At 39.7% G+C, this 17,453-nt stretch overlaps 1 protein-coding gene across 17 annotated transcripts in view; it reads left to right on the plus strand.

Annotated features, from left to right (window-relative positions):
• Positions 1 to 17,453, plus strand: part of DEPDC5 (DEP domain containing 5, GATOR1 subcomplex subunit) — a 117,205-nt gene that overhangs the window by 1,778 nt on the left and 97,974 nt on the right. For all 17 annotated transcript variants that reach the window (XR_011505446.1, XM_044775527.2, XM_044775530.2 and 14 more), the window contains exons 3-8: positions 1,475 to 1,562; positions 1,956 to 2,002; positions 3,184 to 3,269; positions 4,417 to 4,500; positions 5,493 to 5,542; positions 11,636 to 11,705. Coding sequence is in view for 16 of the 17 variants with exons in the window: in XM_044775527.2 (XP_044631462.1) it covers positions 1,475 to 1,562; positions 1,956 to 2,002; positions 3,184 to 3,269; positions 4,417 to 4,500; positions 5,493 to 5,542; positions 11,636 to 11,705 (425 nt within the window). In the remaining variant the exon portion in view is untranslated. The remainder of the gene's footprint in view (positions 1 to 1,474; positions 1,563 to 1,955; positions 2,003 to 3,183; positions 3,270 to 4,416; positions 4,501 to 5,492; positions 5,543 to 11,635; positions 11,706 to 17,453) is intronic.

Here is a 17,453-nt window from a genome sequence, read left to right on the forward strand (position 1 = left end):
CCCAAAGGGAAGGACTGCTAAAAAGGGAGAACAATAGTTTCTGTATCATAAGGTCTTGGGATTAAGTAAAATGATGTATGTAAAGTATTTAGCAGAGTACCAGGTTTCTTTGTGCTGCTCAGTAAATGCAGCCTTTATTACCAGGACAAGGATATACCAGGCATTGCTATATTTAAAACACAATTTCTGCCCAAATGCACAATCTGTTGTTAATGTTATACTTTGTATGCAACTGATGCTACCTAAACATTTGTGGAGTAGAATTGAATGGACAGCAGAAATAACTTTTGACAGAGTGAAGGATACAAGGATACGGTATATACAGTGTATATACAATGTATACAAGTCTGCTTTTTCATGTGTATAAGACAAAGGCAGCTAGGTGCTGTACCCAGTCTCCTGCAGGACCATAAATAAAAATACATCCAGCAAACAGCAAATATTAGGTGCATGCCTGTGCCAAGCATAAAGATTATGATATATGACAAGGGCCCTTGTCACTAAGGAGCTTTCAGCTTGATGCAACAGATGTATAAAAAGGAAATGATAAAAGAAGCAGAACAGAATCCATGCTCAGGGAGTTTAATTCAGACTTTGGAAGTTAGGGGCAGACTTCACAGAGGATTTGGCATAAAACTGTCCATGGAAACAATATACCAAATAAAATTTGGGATTAACCCAGTGCTTTGCTTTCCTAGGCTGAATTTTTGTTGGGTCTGATTAAATTTGTAATCTGGATATATTTGTCATGGTTTTAGTGTAATTAAAGGCCATGTCTTTCCCCCAAAATTAAAACAGAAAAAAAAAAATCACTCCATCTTTGTGGTTCTGAGTTTGTTATATTTGAAAGAGTTCTCCCCCAGCCCCAGTGGGGACAATGGTAGATAAACATATAAAACTATGTCCTCTCTATATTTTAGGGTCTCATTGGACCCTAATGTGAACTGATATCTGAGGGTTTTCCCTGATCAAATGCTGCCCTTCAAAGTCCAGAGCATTTTATTTGGCTAATTTTGATGACTTATGAGAGATGGTGGGCTTTAGGTAGAAGGACCTCTGCACTAGTAATCAGTCCTGGCTGTGCTATTACTAGCTATCTACTCTTAGGTAAGTTGCTTTATCTCCTAGGTTATTTCCTCACTTCCGTTAGAGCCAAAGGTTTATTGTGAGGCTCCCATTAAGACAATATTTTTGGAAATTCTTTGAACACTGTATAAATAAAGGGATTGTGCTGTATCTGTGGCACCCAGGCTGTTTTGTTCCTTGTGTATGCAGATACACAATATTTGAGGGGGTAAAGGGTTGTGCGAATCCTTTAGTTGGTCTAAATCTTGATTTAAATGGAACCTCATCTTCGAGGTGGGGTCGTAATACCAACCTGATGGGGTCATGAGGACCCAACATGAGAACAGGCACCGTAACCTGTCACCCAAGTGAGTGTGTTTTCTGCTTGCGATCCCTGAACTGTCTTCAGATGATGAGCTAGTGGTGAACCCCAAAGTATTTCCTCACATCAAGCTTGGAGACATCGTGGAGATTGCTCACCCCAACGATGAATACAGGTGAGTGTCACATTGGGATCAAGGGAACTAACTGGGCAGCCCGCTGTTTCCAAGTAATATTTTATCTAAGGGCCCTGAAGGGCAAGACAGCTCTTTGCCTTGGGATAAAAATGCTCCTGCCCTCTAGGATTTGCTAAACCAATAATCTTTTTAAGAGTAGTCCATTCTTTCTGTTTTTAAAGCTGAGATGACAACTCTGTGGACCATTCTGTAGGATGTGTCCATTTCCTTGAGTGCGAGGGCAGAGTTTCTTTGTTTCTAAGGGAACTTTCTCCCATTGATGTGCTGCGAGTTACAGTATGTCCAGAGTGATCTGTTTGCCTTTTGTGGGGGTTGAGGAAAGCTGGTTGGTTACCGCTTACAGCATCCCCTCTCTGTTGCTTTTTTCTCCAGCCCTCTGCTTTTGCAGGTCAAGTCACTTAAGGAAGATTTACAGAAAGGTAAGAATTCCATCTCTCTTCTCTTAAGATTTTTACACTTTACTCTTCCAGAAGCTATAAGAAATCTCTTTTCACAATCTCAGGGAATGAGGGCCCAGTACTTCTCTCCTTATCAAATTGTGTTCCTCTGAAAAAAGGGTCAGATATCAAAACTGCCGAGGAATCTCATTTGTCAGCATGTTGAGGGCACTGAAGAAACTATCTTTATTTAGAGTCAGGAGGAAAGTTAATCTGAATAGGTGAAGCTTTACACCTAACTCCAAAAAAAAAATTGTTGAAAAGCATGCTTCCTAAATATTACATTTTTTTTCACAAAATATTTGTTAATACCTAGTCTAGGGGTGGGGAGGAAAGAAACACATATTGATGATTACCTACCACATGTGTGAGGCACTGTACTGGGAGCTATTTGTATTCTTTCTTTCTTTATCTTCCCAACTCTTGAGTGAGTGAGGAAACAGTCTCAGCGAGATGCATTGGCTTGCTGATGTCAGTAAGTGGAGGAGCCAGAGCAGCCATTCTCCTTACTCGTTCAGGATCCAAATCCTTTCTTTTTTCCTCTAATGCCTGTACCATACTGATCAAGGAACCAAAATGTTAATTGAGAGCGAATAAGATAATTCCTTAAATAGTACTTAAAAGAAAAAAAAATCCTTCTAATTTGCTATAAAGGATTTTGATGTTGCCCACTCTTTTATAATTCAGTTTGATGGGAAAACGTTCTATAAAGCCCAAATCCTAAGAGTGTCCTTACCCTCACCCCATCTTCCGCCACCTGTTATGTTTCTTAGTTACCAGACGTAAGGGGTCATGGAAAAGTTTGTTTCTTCCTTAACTACCACCACTACTCTCATTCCAAATGAAAAAGGATCCCTTTCCTCTTCTGAATTTTCGCAGTTCTTTGAACTTTTTCATGTTCTTCCTAAATTCTTTGTTTCTCCTCTCTCTTTACCTCTGTTTCTGTCTCTCTTTCATATTTTAATTCCTTAGGCTTAGGTCACATTTCACCTAAAAAGCTGAGAATTCTAAATTTTAAGCTTCCAGAAGGCAGAGAACGTGTCTTGCCCGTGACAAAGGATCAATTTTGTTGCTGGTTGAATGTCTGAGTATTTATAGATTAGAATGTATTTGCCTGACTTTTCAGAATGTGTTAGCTGATGCAGATTTCTCCTCTGTTTCAGAAACTATCAGTGTGGACCAGACCGTGACTCAAGTGTTCCGTCTACGACCTTATCAAGATGTCTATGTAAATGTCGTAGACCCTAAGGTATGTCTTTGTTCTGGAATATCTTTGGGGAGTGATTAGCACCCTTCCTCAAGATTAGGTCTCTAAGGAAACAATGAGTTACTTAAGTATAGTGTTAGACCGTCAAATATGTGGTCATATATAGGTCATTTAGATTATAGGTAGTATGTAGGTTGCATTTCAAGCCCTCTCCCCCTTTTTTTTTCTTTTTTTAAAGATTTTACTTTTTTCGTTTTTCTCCCCAAAGCCCCCAGGTACGCAGTTGTATTTTCTTCATTGTGGGTCCTTTCAGTTGTGGCATGTGGGATGCTGCCTCAGCATGGTTTGATGAGCAGTGCCATGTCCGCGCCCAGGATTCAAACCAACGAAACACTGGGCCGCCTGCAGTGGAGCTCGCGAACTTAACTACTCGGCCACGGGGCCAGCCCCCCTCTCCCCTTTTTTTAAAGCTTGTCCTAGGGGCTGGCCCAGTGGTGCAGCAGTTAAGTGTGCACGTTCCACTTTGGTGGCCCAGGGTTTGCTGGTTTGGATCCCGGGTGCAGACATGGCACCGCTTGGCACACCATGTTGTGGCAGGCGTCCCACATATAAAGTAGAGGAAGATGGGCATGGATGTTAGCTCAGGGCCAGTTTTCCTCAGCAAAAAGAGGAAGATTGGTGGCAGATGTTAGCTCAGGGCTAATCTTCCTAAAAAAAAAACTTGTCCTGAAAAGATTCTGTGTATATATGTGTGTTTGTGAAGCTAAATGTGAAATTTTCTATTAAAATGCTAAAATTTCTTTATGTATTCCCATTTTTCTTCTAGAAATGGTGCTATAATAGATAAAAATCATTGTCCAAAAGATATTATTGATGTTATCTAGAGAAATAAAGTACACAGCTCAATGTTGTGTTTGTGTGCCAGAATAAAGACTAAAACACAGAATTGGTACTCTGGTACTCTTTGGACTTAACCATGATACAGCTGCTGTGGCATCTGCTATAGATTTATCTGTATTCAGAAGCCTTTGGTTGGATAAAATTCTGTGTGTCTGAATTCTTCTATTGAATGGTCTTCCAGAAGTTTTCTTTGTTGCCAAAAAGTTTCTCCATGGTGAGTGGGCGTTATCTTATGACTATAAAGCATGGCAGAGTAATGCAGAGAGATATATTTGATTATGCCTTTTAGGACGTGACCCTTGACCTAGTGGAATTAACCTTTAAGGATCAATACATTGGTCGTGGGGATATGTGGCGACTAAAGAAAAGTTTGGTAAGATGTAATTTTTAAAAAAGTCTGTTACTTTTCTCATTATATTAATAATGCATGTTTATAACAGAGATTTAAAAGATCTAGTAGGGAGAAGAGTATAAAATTATTTCTCATTCCAGCATCACAGATAAGTATTGTATACACTTTGTGTATCTTCTTCTCTTTTCACAGTTTTTTTGAGTTTCGTTTTGCTTGTTTATTCTCACAGATTTTTGCCTTGCGTTTTTAGTATGAATGGGGAATTATAATAATATTTTACATTTGAATGACACTTCAGTTTTCACATTTACACTTGACCTCATTTGCTCCTCGCATCTCCTGCTTGTGGACAGGTATTTCTTACCCCTAATTTATAGATGTGAAAACTGAGATTGAAAAGTTAAGTCATTGTCCAAGACTGGAAAGCTAGTAAGCCATTGACGCTGGGCAAGAACCCAGGTCTTGTTGCTTCCAGGTTAGGCTGCTCTTTGCTGTACTGTCCTGCATTTTCCTTATTTTTTATTTTTGATTAACATTTCCCACTTAAAAAAATGATGAGTTCATCAGAATTGTGAGCTGGTGCTGAAAATTCTCCTTACTGGACTTTTTGAGTATTATGAAACAACAAATTGTCGGTAGAGTTTCCGTATAGTGTATATTTTCAGAAAAAGATATCTTTGCTCATTTTTTAGTTGGTGGAGAGGGTTCCATTTTCTAAAATGAGACATAAGTGTTCTATATTTAAATAAGTATGTAAATATAGATATGTATGCAAAAGTATGTGAAGGTAAGTATATTAGTGAAGCTGGCCACTTATTCTCCACCTGGTCCTTACTATTGTCTATATTTTCCAAACTCTTTAAGAACCTACTGGTATACCTACCCAAGCAGGTTTTCCTATGGGATAAATTTATTACTCTCATGTTAGAAGAGATTAGAAAGCCAGGAGACTTTCTTTGTGATCTTTTATGGCCTTGATGTGTTGTTGAATCTCTCTCTCTCTCTTCCCTTAGGTCAGCACATGTGCCTATATCACTCAGAAGGTGGAATTTGCTGGCATCAGGTAGATAGTTCATCACTCTTGTCTTACCAGCTAGTAACTGGAAGTAGGATCAAGTGCAATAACTGGGCTACATAAGGCATTTGAGGCATACGAATGTCCACATAATAAAATACACAGTAGCTTAAAACATCAGATTTTTGTAGCTAAAACAAACCCAAAAACCCCAAATTGCACTATAGTTTTAAGGTAAATGGAAGTTGGTGAAGCCACCTGTATTATGTAACAAAGGAGATATAGACTCATAATTTTAGAACCAGAAAAGGCCTTTGATGAACATGTTTAATCAAACCATCTCATTTTACAGGTTAGGAAACAGGTTTGGAGACATAAAATGACCAGCACAATAGTTCCTGATTTGCTGCCCTTTTAGCTATATTGCCCTGCTCTTGATTTTTAAAATTATTTCTGTATTTCAGTTTGTGAAGAAGAGAGAAAAAGGGACTTTATGAAACCACTTTTAAATTCAAAAACCCAAACATCCACACAGTAAAGACTTCAAGCTGTGCAAAAAGGTGTTTAGTGAAATATAAATTCTTCTAAGAAGGAGCTGTGTCTTTCCTGAAATTTACTCTGTATATGCAAGAGTATCTACATCTGGTTGACTCACTTTCAGTGACGCTGGGATTGACCAGTGGGTTCCTCTGATGCAGTCCACTCCCCCATTATGAAGTTCCTCATCAACTTTTCAGTTAATGGTTTTGTCTGTTGATGATTGCTCCAAGATGATGATTTTCTTTTCTTTTCTTTTTTTTTTTTTGAGGAAGTTTAGCCCTGAGCTAACTGCTGCCAATCCTCCTCTTTTTGCGGAGGAAGACTGGCCCTGAGCTAACATCCATGCCCATCTTCCTCTACTTTATACCTGGGACACCTACCACAGCATGGCTTTTGCCAAGTGGTACCGTGTCCGCACCTGGGATCAGAATCGGCAAACCTTGGGCCGCCAAGAAGCAGAACGTGCGCACTTAACTGCTGTGCCACCGGGCAGGCCTCAGTGATTTTCTAATTCTGTCATTCCTCCTACCTTTATTGGCCAGAATCCTTTTGTAAAGAACTTTTTCATCATCACATAGGGCTCTTTGATTAGTCTGAACTACTGATCCTAAAAGAAAGGATGAAGGATTCATTTTTCCAAAAAGGGATGTTTTAAAAGTTGTTGGAGGGTCAAAATTGTTTGAAAAATTTTAGTAACTAAAGCACAGCCCAAGAAGTGACTAAGTCTCGAGCAGAACAAGAAATGCAACCCAGATTCATGCCTTCCAGCACAAGTTAGTCTCTGAGGTGGCCAGCCCGGAGTCAGGAGACCTCTTTTCTACTCCCGCAGTGCAGGAGATTAGCAGGGTACTGTCCGCCAGGTCAGGGAGTCTCGGAGTTTGCTCATCTGTAAAATGAAATGGTTGGTTTGGAATGTTTTTTTGTAAAGGACCAGATAGTAAAATTTTAGACTTTGGGCCACATGGATGTCAGGTCTCTGTCACAAATTCTTAGTTTTTTGTTCTTTCCAACCATTTAAAAATGTAAAAATCATTCTTAGCTGTGGGCCATACAAAAACAGGAGTTGGGCTGCATCTGGCCTGCAGGCTATAGTTTGCTGAGCCCTGGTTTAGAAACCCTCTCAGATCTCTTTCATTCTTAAATTCTATGTTTGTTTAAATGCCCTCATACATGTGGTACTAGATAGAGGAATGAAAACCCTGACATTGGGGCTGGCCCGGTTGCCGAATGGTTAAGTTCACACGCTCCGCTGCGGCAGCCCAGGGTTTCGCTGGTTTGAATCCTGGGTGCGGACATGGCACCACTCCTCTAAGCAACGCTGAGGCAGCATCCCACGTACCACAACTAGGAGGACCCACAACTAAGAATATACAACTATGTACTGGGGGGCTTTGGGGACAAAAAGGAAAAATAAAATCTTTAAAAAAAAAAAAAAAAACTCTGACATAAAGCCCATTTTAGACTTTTAAAGATCTGACCTCATATTTTGCTCATTCATGGTTAAATCTAAACCACAAAGTCTTCTACCATTTTTCCAGAAGACTTGTCTATCATTTTTCTACACTGGACCAAAAGTCACTTTCTTTTCCTAACTACATGAAGGCATGCAAATTAAAAAGAAAAAAAAAAAAGATGTTCTGGGCCTCATATGAGAAAAGAAAGTATAGTTATTATTTATATAGTTAAAGTCATAATAAATTATTAAAGAATTTCTCTGTAATTTAGCCTTTGAACCTGGTAAGTTAGCCAATAATTAAGGACGTATGGGATAGTTTCATTATCTGGAGACCCTGCCTTAGAAACATTACTTTTCCTTAAAAGATAAACATTTTGATTTTCTCTGAGTAAATTCCCAAGTATTCTTGAAAATGTGAAAAAAAAATCCCCGAAATCGGTATTTTTAAAAATTAAGGGAAATTTTAAAAGAAAAAATATTGCCCTAAAATCTTGTTTCCTAACAATTAGCATTTTGCTTTTTTAATATATTGAACTTAGAAACCTAGTCTATATGATCTCATTGTGAAGAGATCTCATTTTCCCAGATATAGTTTTGGGACTGCCGACTAGCTGTGGTTTCTTTTTTTACTTATTTATTTATTTATTTTTCTGACTCACACTCCAGAGGGAGCAACACTGAATAATTTCTGGCCCTGACTTCTCAGCTGTCCAGGAGCAGACAGACCTGTCGGGAGAATCATGCCTAAACCCCCTTGGAACATCCAGTTCGGGTGTTTTCCTGCTAGATCCATCCCTCTGCAGAGGATCTTCTGGGATCTTCTCTGACTTGAGCTCTGATTCTATGGTGGCCATTCTCTTAAAATGTCTCTCCTAATTATAGAGTTAATACTGTTGAGTACCACTTGTTCAGCACATGCTGTATGCCAGGCATAGGCTAAGTATTTTTACATATAGTGCTTGCACATTGTCGACAATCTGAAAAGTAGAATCAAAGAACAGGAAAAAAACCATAATAGTACTACTTAGAAGCAGCCACTGCCAACATTTTGACCATAGTTCTGTCAAAATATTCTTTTTTTCCCCCTTTTTAGCTTGAGACCATGTAATATGTGCAATTTTATATACTGTTAAAAAAAAACCCAAAACTCTGTTTTCATAATTTAAAAAATACATATTTATTTTAGAAAATTTGGGTAATATAGAGAGTATAAAGAAGAAAATTTACAATGGTATATAAGCCAACTACCTACAGGTAACTACTATAAAATTTTGGTGTGATCTTCCACTGTTTTATTTTCATATATACGTGCACATACATGTACCTTTACTTAGGCAATGATGCTGTGTGTACTATTCTGTATGCTTTTTCCCACTTAAAAGCATGTAAACATTGCTGGTGAAGTTAAAACTCCTTGTAAACATTTTAATGGTTCCATGATACTGTTTGGATGCACCGTAATTTACTTAACTGGGCCACCATTGCTGGCCATTTAGGTTGTTCAAGGGTGTGTGATGCAAATGATGCTCCAATACCATACTTTGCACCTATTTTAACTATTTGTTCACAGAATGAGGACACATAGTTGTAAAGGATAGCGGAGATCACTGACCTCCGACAGCTCATTTGATAGAAAAGGCAGTGAAGGTGACCTGCCTAAGTAGCTACATCAATCAGGGACTAGTACCTGCCCGAGGCACCTTATCCTGGTCTAAGGCTTGGCAGTGTGCCATTCTGCCTCCTATTTTTATTTTATTTTATTTCATTGAAGTCGTAGTAGTTTATAACATGGTGAAATTTCAGTTCTATGTTATTGTTTGTCAGTCACCATATGTATGTGCCCCTTTACTCCTTATGTCCACCTCCCAACCCCTTTCCCCTCTGGTAATCACTAATCTGTTCTTTCTGTCCATGTATTTGTTTATCTTCCACATATGAGTGAAATCATATGGTGTTTGTCTTTCCCTGTCTGTCTGCCTCCTATTTTGTAGGAAGCTGTGTGTGCTCTTGGGTTGTGTCCTGGGGGTTATGGATTTTGCACTTGGCATCTGTCAGTGGCATTTCTTTCTCCCTTGAACCAGTAGAAAAGAGAAGAAATGCTGCCTCAGGGCCATTCTCAGTTTCTGTTTGGGTAAGGGCAAATCACAGGTTTAGGAGCAAAAGTCAAGATTATATTTTCTCTGTGTGCACACGTGCGTGTGTGTGTGTGTGTTTGTTTTATAAAGAACCATTTCTGTAGGAATAATAATAACTATTTTGTAGTTTACCAAGTCCTCTCATTTACAGTATCTCATTGGATATTCCCAAGAGCTCTAGTAGATGGATGGGGCAGGATTCTCACTAACCACATTTACTGATTTTTTAAAAACAGACTCAGAAAGATTATGGCTTGACCTCCACAGGGAGTGGAGGCACAGGAATCTAAGGCCAAATTGTGTAACACCACTTTGTCTATACATACTAGTAGAAGTTGGTGAGTTAGTGTACTAAGAGTGAGCTCGTTTTAGAGGTCTAGTTCATTTGATGTGCGGTAGCTTGTATGCAGAGTACTTCTTGCTAATAGAACTCATAGATCATGGGAATGTGGAAGCTCTTATAATGTTAAAGAAACAGAAATCCCTTCTCAGGTCAGGCTTGCTGCAATTGTCCACTCACAGACATATTTGGGCAAAGGAATACCAAGAGGCACCCCTCTTGCTGAAAGCAGAGCTGCGACCCTGAGACGTGTATTTGAAAAACGTGGGGTTGCTCCAGGCTTCTTCATTTTACAGATGGAGGAGAGGCCCAGGGAGGCTGACTGATTGTGCAGTGTTTCCCAGGTAGCCTGAGCTGTGACTCCTGGCATACGGCATTTTCCTTGCTTTTATTTTCTCTTTTCCTCTTATTTATTTATTTATTTTTATGAGGACTGATCGATTGCTTAGGGCCAGGCAGGCAACTGCACTGAGGTTGGTAAAAGAGAAGGGCTTGAGTGGTTGGCTGAGGGGTGATTATAAGGTCCTCAGTAACAGCTACCACTTCCTCTCCAGGATAGTCTTTTGTGTTAATATTTACCATTGTTATAGTTCTTGCTAATACAAATAGCCACTAGTACTCTTTTTTTTTTTTAAAGATTTTATTTTTCCTTTTTGTCCCCAAAGCCCCCCGGTACATAGTTGTATATTTTTAGTTGTGGGTCCTTCTAGTTGTAGCATGTGGGATGCCACCTCAGCGTGGCTAGCTGAGCGGTGCCATGTCTGTGCCCAGGATCTGAACTGGCGAAACCCTGGGCCACTGAAGTGGAGCGTGTGAAGTTAACCATTTGGCCATGGGACCGGCCCCACCACTAGTACTCTTAATTGAGCACCTCCAATCCCAGCGCTATCCTGAACAGTTTCCCCACATTAGCTGGTTTAATTCTCAAAACAGCTCTGTAAAGTAGGTGTCATCTCATTTTTATAGGTAAGGACACTGAGCCTCACAGAGTTATTTCTTCATGGCCATTCAACTAGTAGGTGATGCTAAGACCTGAGATTCCTGCCTAGACCAGTTTCGCAGCAGGCTGGTCAGCTCTGAAGGCCACGATCTTTGAACTGTACTATCCATTTCATGCCCTTAAAAAGTTGCAGAGGAGTAAACATCACGCCCCTAAAATGCAATATGCAATACCAAGTTGCTGTGAAGATTTTTCAGTAGAATGACCTCCCTTGACTAGGGATCCTGTCCCTTCGTGGCTCTGGATTGCTTGTCTTCTAATCCTGATATTAAGATGGATTTTGTTTCTGTTGAAACTCATTGTGTCAAAGCTGGGATTAGCAAAATTGTTCATCACTGCTTCTTAACTGTTTTTGTGACATGGGCCCTTTTGAGATTTGACAAAAGTTATAATTCCCTGCCCAGAAAATTTTGGATCATATCAGAGGGTTCTTGGGTTCCCTGAAGCCCTTCCTTAGACTCGCATGTTGTCTAAGGACTCCCAGATTAAGAGCTCCTGTTGTACAAATTCAGTATGCTCTGAGAATTCTTTATGCTGTGTAATCTGTTCATGGCACTCTCTCTAGAAATCTGTAACCGGCCAGGTCATTTGGGTAGTAGAGCGAGCCGCCCTGAAGTCACCCCTGTTTCTTCTTGGTTTATGTAAGACGTGTGTGTGTTTCTCCTTTTAGGGCACAGGCTGGTGAGCTGTGGGTCAAGAATGAGAAGGTCATGTGTGGCTATATCAGTGAAGATACCAGGGTAAGATTGATAAAATGGCTTTTTTGGTTCTGTTTCCCCATACCATTGTATGTAAGTCCTGAAATCAAAAACAATACAAAGAAACAAGCAAAAACTTGATAATTTCCTGATAGCTGCTGTCTGCCCAGGTGGACAATATTGTGATGTTGTCAGGGACTCCTGCAATTCTAATTTTGTACCGTTGGATCTCTCCAGTTTGGGGTTGATCTTCATCTGAAGAAGGTCTATTTAATATCAGATATAGAGATGAATATCTAGCTTGCAGGCTTCTATGCCCACTAGTACACAGCAAAAGTTAAATTCAGTGGAAGATTGCGTTGGTAAACACAAAGGTCTGGAAGATTGCGTTGGTCAACACAAAGAGGGACCTTTGCAAAGGAATCTTCTTTTGACCCTTTATTCTGGTTGGAAACATCCAAATTGAACAGCTGTAAACATTACCTGTGCTGTTGAAACCACCTGTCTGCTCTTCCTTGTTCTCATCCCCCTGCCTCCTTTGACAGCAGAGGTTCTCAACCAGGGGCAATATTGCTTCCCTGGGGGTCTTTCAGCAATGTCTGGGGACAATTTTGGTTGTCAGAACTAGACTGTGGGGAGAATGCTGCTAAACATGCTACAGTGTATAAGGCAGCTCTCCAGAACAAAGAATTACCTGGTCTAAAATGGCAAGGATGTTGTGGGGGCTATTTTGTGCATTGTGGGATATTTAGCAGCATCCTTGGCTTCTACTCATTAGATGCCAATAGCATCCTACAAGTCATGACAACCAGAAATGTCTCCAGACATTACCAGGTATCCCCTGGGAGAGTACAATTGCCCCTAGTTGAGAACCAGTACTTTTAGAGGTAACTGCTATCTGAATTTTATTTTCATAATTTCCTTGTTGTTTATATAGTATTAATTCACATATATTTTACCCTAAGCAGTATATTTGTTTTGCTTATTTTTCAACTTTATTAAAGTGGAATAAAAATGTACATAGTCTTTTTTTTCACCTAGCTTTTTTGTACTTAATACTATATTTTTATTTATTTTATTTTATTTTTTTGTTCTTTTTTTTTTTTTTTTGAGGAAGATTAGCCCTGAGCTAACTACTGCCAATCCCCCTCTTTTTGCGGAGGAAGACTGGCCCTGAGCTAACATCCATGCCCATCTTCCTCTACTTTATATGTGGTATGCCTACCACAGCATGGCGTGCCAAGCGGTGCCATGTCTGCACCCAGGATCCAAACTGGCGAACCCTGGGCTGCCAAGAAGCGGAACGTGTGAACTTAACCTCTGCACCACCAGGCTGGCCTGTCAATACTACATTTTTAGTCTATAATTAGGAGTGTATTTGCTAGGTCATAGGTTTCAGTCTGTAAGATAATGCCAAATTATTTTTCAAATTCTTTGGAACAGTTTGTACTTCTAGTAGCAGTATATAAAATCTGTTGTTTTTCACTTTTTCCAGCACCTGGTGATAGATTTTTAAAGCTTTTGCAACTCTAGTAGCCATAAATTGGTATTTTATAATGATCTTAATTTGCTTTTCCCCAGTTTTGTAGAAATTTGCTCTTAGGCATGACTTACAAAGACCATGATAATTTGGCATATGTTACCTCTTAAACCTCGTTTATTTATTTATTTAACAAATAATATGGAAGCAGTTCCTGTGTGTCAGCTACTATGCTTTTTTTTATACACTTAATCTTTTTATTTTGTGAGGAAGATTAGCCTTGAGCTAACATCTGTTGCCAATCTTCCTCTTTTTGCTGAGGAAGACTGACCCTGAGCTAACATCTGTGTCCATCTTCCTCTATTTTGTATGTGGGAGGCTGCCACAGCATGCCTTGACAAGTGGTGCGTAGGTCTGCACCCAGGATCTGAACCTGCGAACCCCAGGCCACCAAAGCGGAGTGCTCAAACCCAAACACTATACCACTAGGCCAGCCCCCACTTAATCTTTTTTAAAATGTGGTATGGAACATTATCAGTGAACAACCTTCGTTCTAGAGGGGAATTCAGAGGGGGAATCCCCATTCACTGGGGATCCATGGTTGAACAGCACAGACGAGATCTCTTCTGGTAAGGACCTTACCCTACTGGGAAGACAGATGCAGCTAGACACTCTGTCCATAAATCTGATAATTACAGATATGATGAGTATTCCAAAGGAAATTAATTGGCTAATGAGAAGGACTAACTGAGGGTGGCTTCCTTAGCAAACAAATGAGATACATTAAAATTTCTGAGGGAAACAAGGCATTGAGATAGAGAATAACAGAAGACCCTTCTTTATAAAGCTGGACAAGGAGGGCCTCTTTGAGAAGTGCTGGAAAGGTGAGACTTAGCCAGCTTGTGGAGGTTGAGGCAAAGAGTATTCCAGGCAGAGGAAACAAGTGTGAGGCTAGTGCGGCAGACGCATAGGAGACAAGTAGGGAGAATGATGTTGAGGAGGAGGTAGACAGGTTTCAGCCAGTTCATGCAGGGCCTTGAGGACCATTGTAACCAGTGTAGAGTTTATTCTAAGGACAATTAGAATCTGTTGAAGGATTTTAAGTGGGGGAGTGATACCTGAATTATGCTTTTAAAAGATCACTTATTCATTCAGTTGGATTTGGTTGAACAAAAACCCCAAAGTAATAAATTGATGCTTAAAGGTCAACTTTTTCCTTTCCTATAAAAGAACTGCATGTGGGGCTGGTCTGGTAGTGCAGCAGTTAAGTTCGCACATTCTGCTTTGGTGGCCCGGGGTTCGCCGGTTCGGATCCCAGGTGCAGACATGGCACAACTTGGCAAGCCATGCTATGGTAGGCGTCCCACATATAAAGTAGAGGAAGATGGGCATGGATGTTAGCTCAGGGCCAGTCTTCCTCAGCAAAAAGAGGAGGATTGGCAGCGGGTGTTAGCTCAGGGCTAATCTTCCTCAAAAACAAAACAAAACAAAAAACTGCGTGGATAGGCAATTCATGGCTGGTATGACAGTGTCACAGTTATTGATGATCTAAAGCTCCTTCTGTCTTCATGCTCTGCCATCCTCAGGATTGGGCTTCTGTGATCCAGCTGGAGCTCCTGTAGCCACATCCATATTCCAGGCAGAGGAGGGAGAAAGGGAAGAAAGACAAGAGAGGTGCACTCTCCAGTCAAGTCAGCCTCCTTGAAGGACACAACACCTCCATTTATATCTTACTGGCCAGAATTTAGCCACGTGTAGCTGCTCAGGAGGCTGGGAGATTTAGTCTTTTGGCTGAGTCCCCTGCCTGCCAGAATAGAATCAACTTCCTGTTACTTAGGAAGAAAGGATATTGGCTAGGCATCGACAGTACATGCCTTAGCCCATCTGGCTCTGGTGTACAGAATTTTTTGTAGGGGCAAGATTGAAGCAGAAAAATGGGTTAGGAAGTTAGAAGATGGTGGCATGGACTAGAGTGGGAGCTGTAGCAGTGGAGAGATGTGGGCAGATTTGAGATACATTTTGGGGTAGAGTCCACAGAACTAGCTGATGAGTTGGATGTGAGGAGTGAAGGAAAGAAAAGAATTGAGCAGCTGGGTAGATGGTTGGTGGTGCCATTTAGGAGATGGGGAAGACTCGGGAGGAATAGGGGAGGAAACAAATCTCAGTTTGTGAGATTCTTGTTGGACATCTGAGTCGAGAAATCTGGGCAGGCAGTTGAATCTGGAGCTAATTTTGTTGCTTTTCCCATGTATTTCCCCTTCACTGCATGTCCTAGCCATGGGAGCCATTCATTGTTCCTCAAACGTACCGTGTTCTCTTTTGCCTCCGTGCCTTTGTACATGCTCCTCTCTCCTGCCTGGGATGCTTAGATCTTGACTTCTCCCTTTGCCAAGCCGTTCCATCCATCCCTTAGTGCTAGTCTCAGCTTCTCTGCTTCTGGAAAGCCTTCTTGGTCCACCAGGCTGGAAGTGCCCCCATGACACCCTGGACATATGCATATGTTAGCACTTAGCATACCACAGTGGATATGTTGTTTGCGTGCCTTGCCACCAGACTGCAGGCACTTTGAGGGCAAGGACTGTATCTTTTACCTTTATATCCCCAAATTCTCTGGTGTGGCTCTTGGCACTTAGTCATCTCTCAGTTGTTTGTTGAATGAAATTTTAGACATGCTCTCCCCACTTAAGAATTCATAGTCTGATTAGGAAAACAAGAGTTGATTTTATGAGGAGAAATTGGCACTGCAAAGTTTAATTAATGTCACAAGGCCCACTTACTTTAGATAAACTTTATAACCAGTTCAATTATCTGCTTTTTCAGCCCACAAAAGATTAGAAGTAACAAATTTAAAAGAAAAGGAGGTATTGATGTCTGCAGCTTATTTTTATATAGAAAAAAACAAATGGATTGATTGATGCATAAAGAGATGGATAGATGATAATAGATAAAGGAGAAAGCAAATGTCATCGAAGATGGTGGGTTTGTGGGTGTTTGCTATATATTTTCAACTTTTTTGTGTGTTTTAAAATTTTCATAATAAAATAATAAAAAGCACCCCAAATTTCAAGTGCAGAATGACAACGTTAACTGTATGATATGGGTATTAATAGATATATGTCGATATAAATATTAAAATATAGAAAAAGTTCTAACCAACATTAACTAGAATTTTTCAAGGTATCTTTGAAAGACATTCAAATACAGTAAATGATCAATTCACTTAAAAAAATAAAAGGAAGGCAAGCAGCTTAATTAAAAAGTGAATAAATGATTTGAATAGACATTTTTCCAAAGAAGATATACAAATGGCCAATAACACGTGAAAAGATGCTCAATATCATTAGTAATTAGGGAACTATAAATCAAAACCACAATGAGATACCACCTCAATCCCACTAGAATGGTTATAATAAAAATAAAAGTTTTTCTGAAGGAAAATAACAAGTGTTGGAGAAGATGTGGAGAAATTGGAACCCTCACACACTCCTGGTAGAAATGTAAAATGGTGCAGCTGCTGTGGAACAGTTTGGTGGTTTCTCAGAAAGTTAAATGTAGAATTACTGTATGACCCAGCAATTCCACTCATAGGTATATATGTGAGAGAGTTGAAAATATATGTTCATGTAAAACTTGCACACAAATGTTTGTAGTGGCAATATTCATAATAGCCAAAAAGTAGACACATCCCAAATATCCATCAACTGATGAAGAGATAAAACAGTATGGTATACCCATACAATGGAATGTTATTCAGTAAAAGAATGAAGTAATGATTCATTCAACAACATGGATGAACCTTGAAAACATTAGGCTAAGTGAAGGAAACCAGTTACGAAAGACCGCATTGTATGATTTCATTTATATGAAGTGTTCACAATAGACAAATCCATACAGATAAAAAGTAGGTTAGTGGTTCCCGGGGAGTAACTACTGATAGGTATGGTGTTTCTTTTTGGAGTGATTGAAATGTTCTGGAATTAGATAGTGGTGATGGTTGCATAACATTATGAATATACTAAGAACCACTGAATTCACTAAAAATGGTGGATTTTGTGTTATGTCAATTTTATCTTTAAAAAAATCTATCTAAAAACAAAAAAGGAAGGGATCATTGGGAGGGTAATTTGAATATAACAATATAACTGATAGTTTTACAGTTTCAAAGTGAGGGGCACATTAAAAAAAGCTGTAAAACAGACATAACTAAAAATATCACTTTATATATTTGTGTACATACATACAGACACAATGCTTTATAAAAATGGAGTGTCTTAACCAGATCTAGAAAATTACCTTTTAAAACCGCCTAA

The sequence above is a fragment of the Equus asinus genome, chromosome 8 (genome assembly GCF_041296235.1).
Source record: "Equus asinus isolate D_3611 breed Donkey chromosome 8, EquAss-T2T_v2, whole genome shotgun sequence".
Lineage (NCBI taxonomy): Eukaryota > Metazoa > Chordata > Mammalia > Perissodactyla > Equidae > Equus > Equus asinus.